This window comes from Perkinsus marinus (genome assembly GCF_000006405.1).
Source record: "Perkinsus marinus ATCC 50983 genomic scaffold scf_1104296949592, whole genome shotgun sequence".
NCBI classification, from domain to species: Eukaryota; Perkinsozoa; order Perkinsida; family Perkinsidae; genus Perkinsus; species Perkinsus marinus.
In genome coordinates this window covers 96,504-97,673 of record NW_003209868.1, presented here as the reverse complement: position 1 = coordinate 97,673, position 1,170 = coordinate 96,504, and the positions used below count along the sequence as shown (strand labels likewise).

At 43.2% G+C, this 1,170-nt stretch overlaps 1 protein-coding gene across 1 annotated transcript in view; it reads right to left on the bottom strand.

Annotated features, from left to right (window-relative positions):
• The window catches only part of Pmar_PMAR018232 (hypothetical protein), a gene marked incomplete at both ends in the record, with an annotated part of 5,561 nt that overhangs the window by 1,111 nt on the left and 3,280 nt on the right, over nt 1-1,170 (bottom strand). The window contains 2 exons of the mRNA XM_002778390.1: nt 8-185; nt 457-508. Of these exons, the coding sequence (XP_002778436.1) occupies nt 8-185; nt 457-508 (230 nt within the window). The remainder of the gene's footprint in view (nt 1-7; nt 186-456; nt 509-1,170) is intronic.

Here is a 1,170-nt window from a genome sequence, read left to right as displayed (position 1 = left end):
CCCTCACTGGGGTCCCATCGATCAAAGTCGGCCCAGGAGCCACGTCCTGGTCAGCACCCAGCAAAGGTGCCATTGGACCATGCTCGGGCACAGCCTCGAGTCGTGTTGTGGTCCTCTTGAGCAACCAACGACTTGTGGTGGGAGCCGCTGATACCTCATTTTCAGCAGATTTGTTTATCGCCAGCCTAACAGTATTAATACAATGGAGTTTCAACCGTAATATATAAAACACTAGTGGAAAACACATTTCACGACTACTGCATAGCATCGCGAATATCGCGTTTTTCACCGAGTTTTACGCCACTTCACGTAGTACGGTCGTGAAACTTGTCATTTTCCCTACCATATGTAGTTAACGCAGGGTAGGAGTTTAGTTTTCCTCGCTGCAGCTGTTTGGTTCCCTTCGCAAGGCCCTTGACACAGCTCCGTTATCGTGCAAAACATGGACATGATCACCGATAGCATCTTGGCCAGCAGTTCCAAGTCACCATTGGTAAACTCATCATATCTAAACAGACAAGATATACAGAAGCCTCGGAGGTTCAATTCCAAGCACGGACATTTTTCCAGCATTTTCGAATGTCGCGACTTTTTTTAGGCACTATATGGACCAATCCTATATCGTGTAGTCCTTACTCATTACCATAACATACATTAAACTGTACTTCAATTCTCATGAATATTTGACAATATTCATATTCTTGGAATTTACTCCAAAGTATATTTACTATCAAAACACTACGTCAGCAATGGACCACATATACAATATCGCGTTGAAATTTTATCTCAATTCTGGGTTAACTTCAACCATCAAAGTCGTCTAGAGAAGATTCGAACCACATATTAATCACAGAAGAGCACAGGAATGACATTAGGGCGCCCACAGCTGTGCGCCTAAACGTAGCCGGTAAACCCTGTCCTTGTCCGTGTGAAGGGATCTGTATTCTTCTCAGACTTTTATATCAACATATACCCACACTGATGTACATAACCGGTGAATATTTCGTTGCATATTATTACAAGCCTGAAGGGGCTATTCCTGGCGTTGTTGTTGTTGTTGTTGAAAAATACGAACGATTATATATTCATTTCAACACAACCAAGCAACTATCTAGCAATTTCTGATCTAGCCCTTCCAGAACACCTATCCCTCTAGATGACCAACCCACC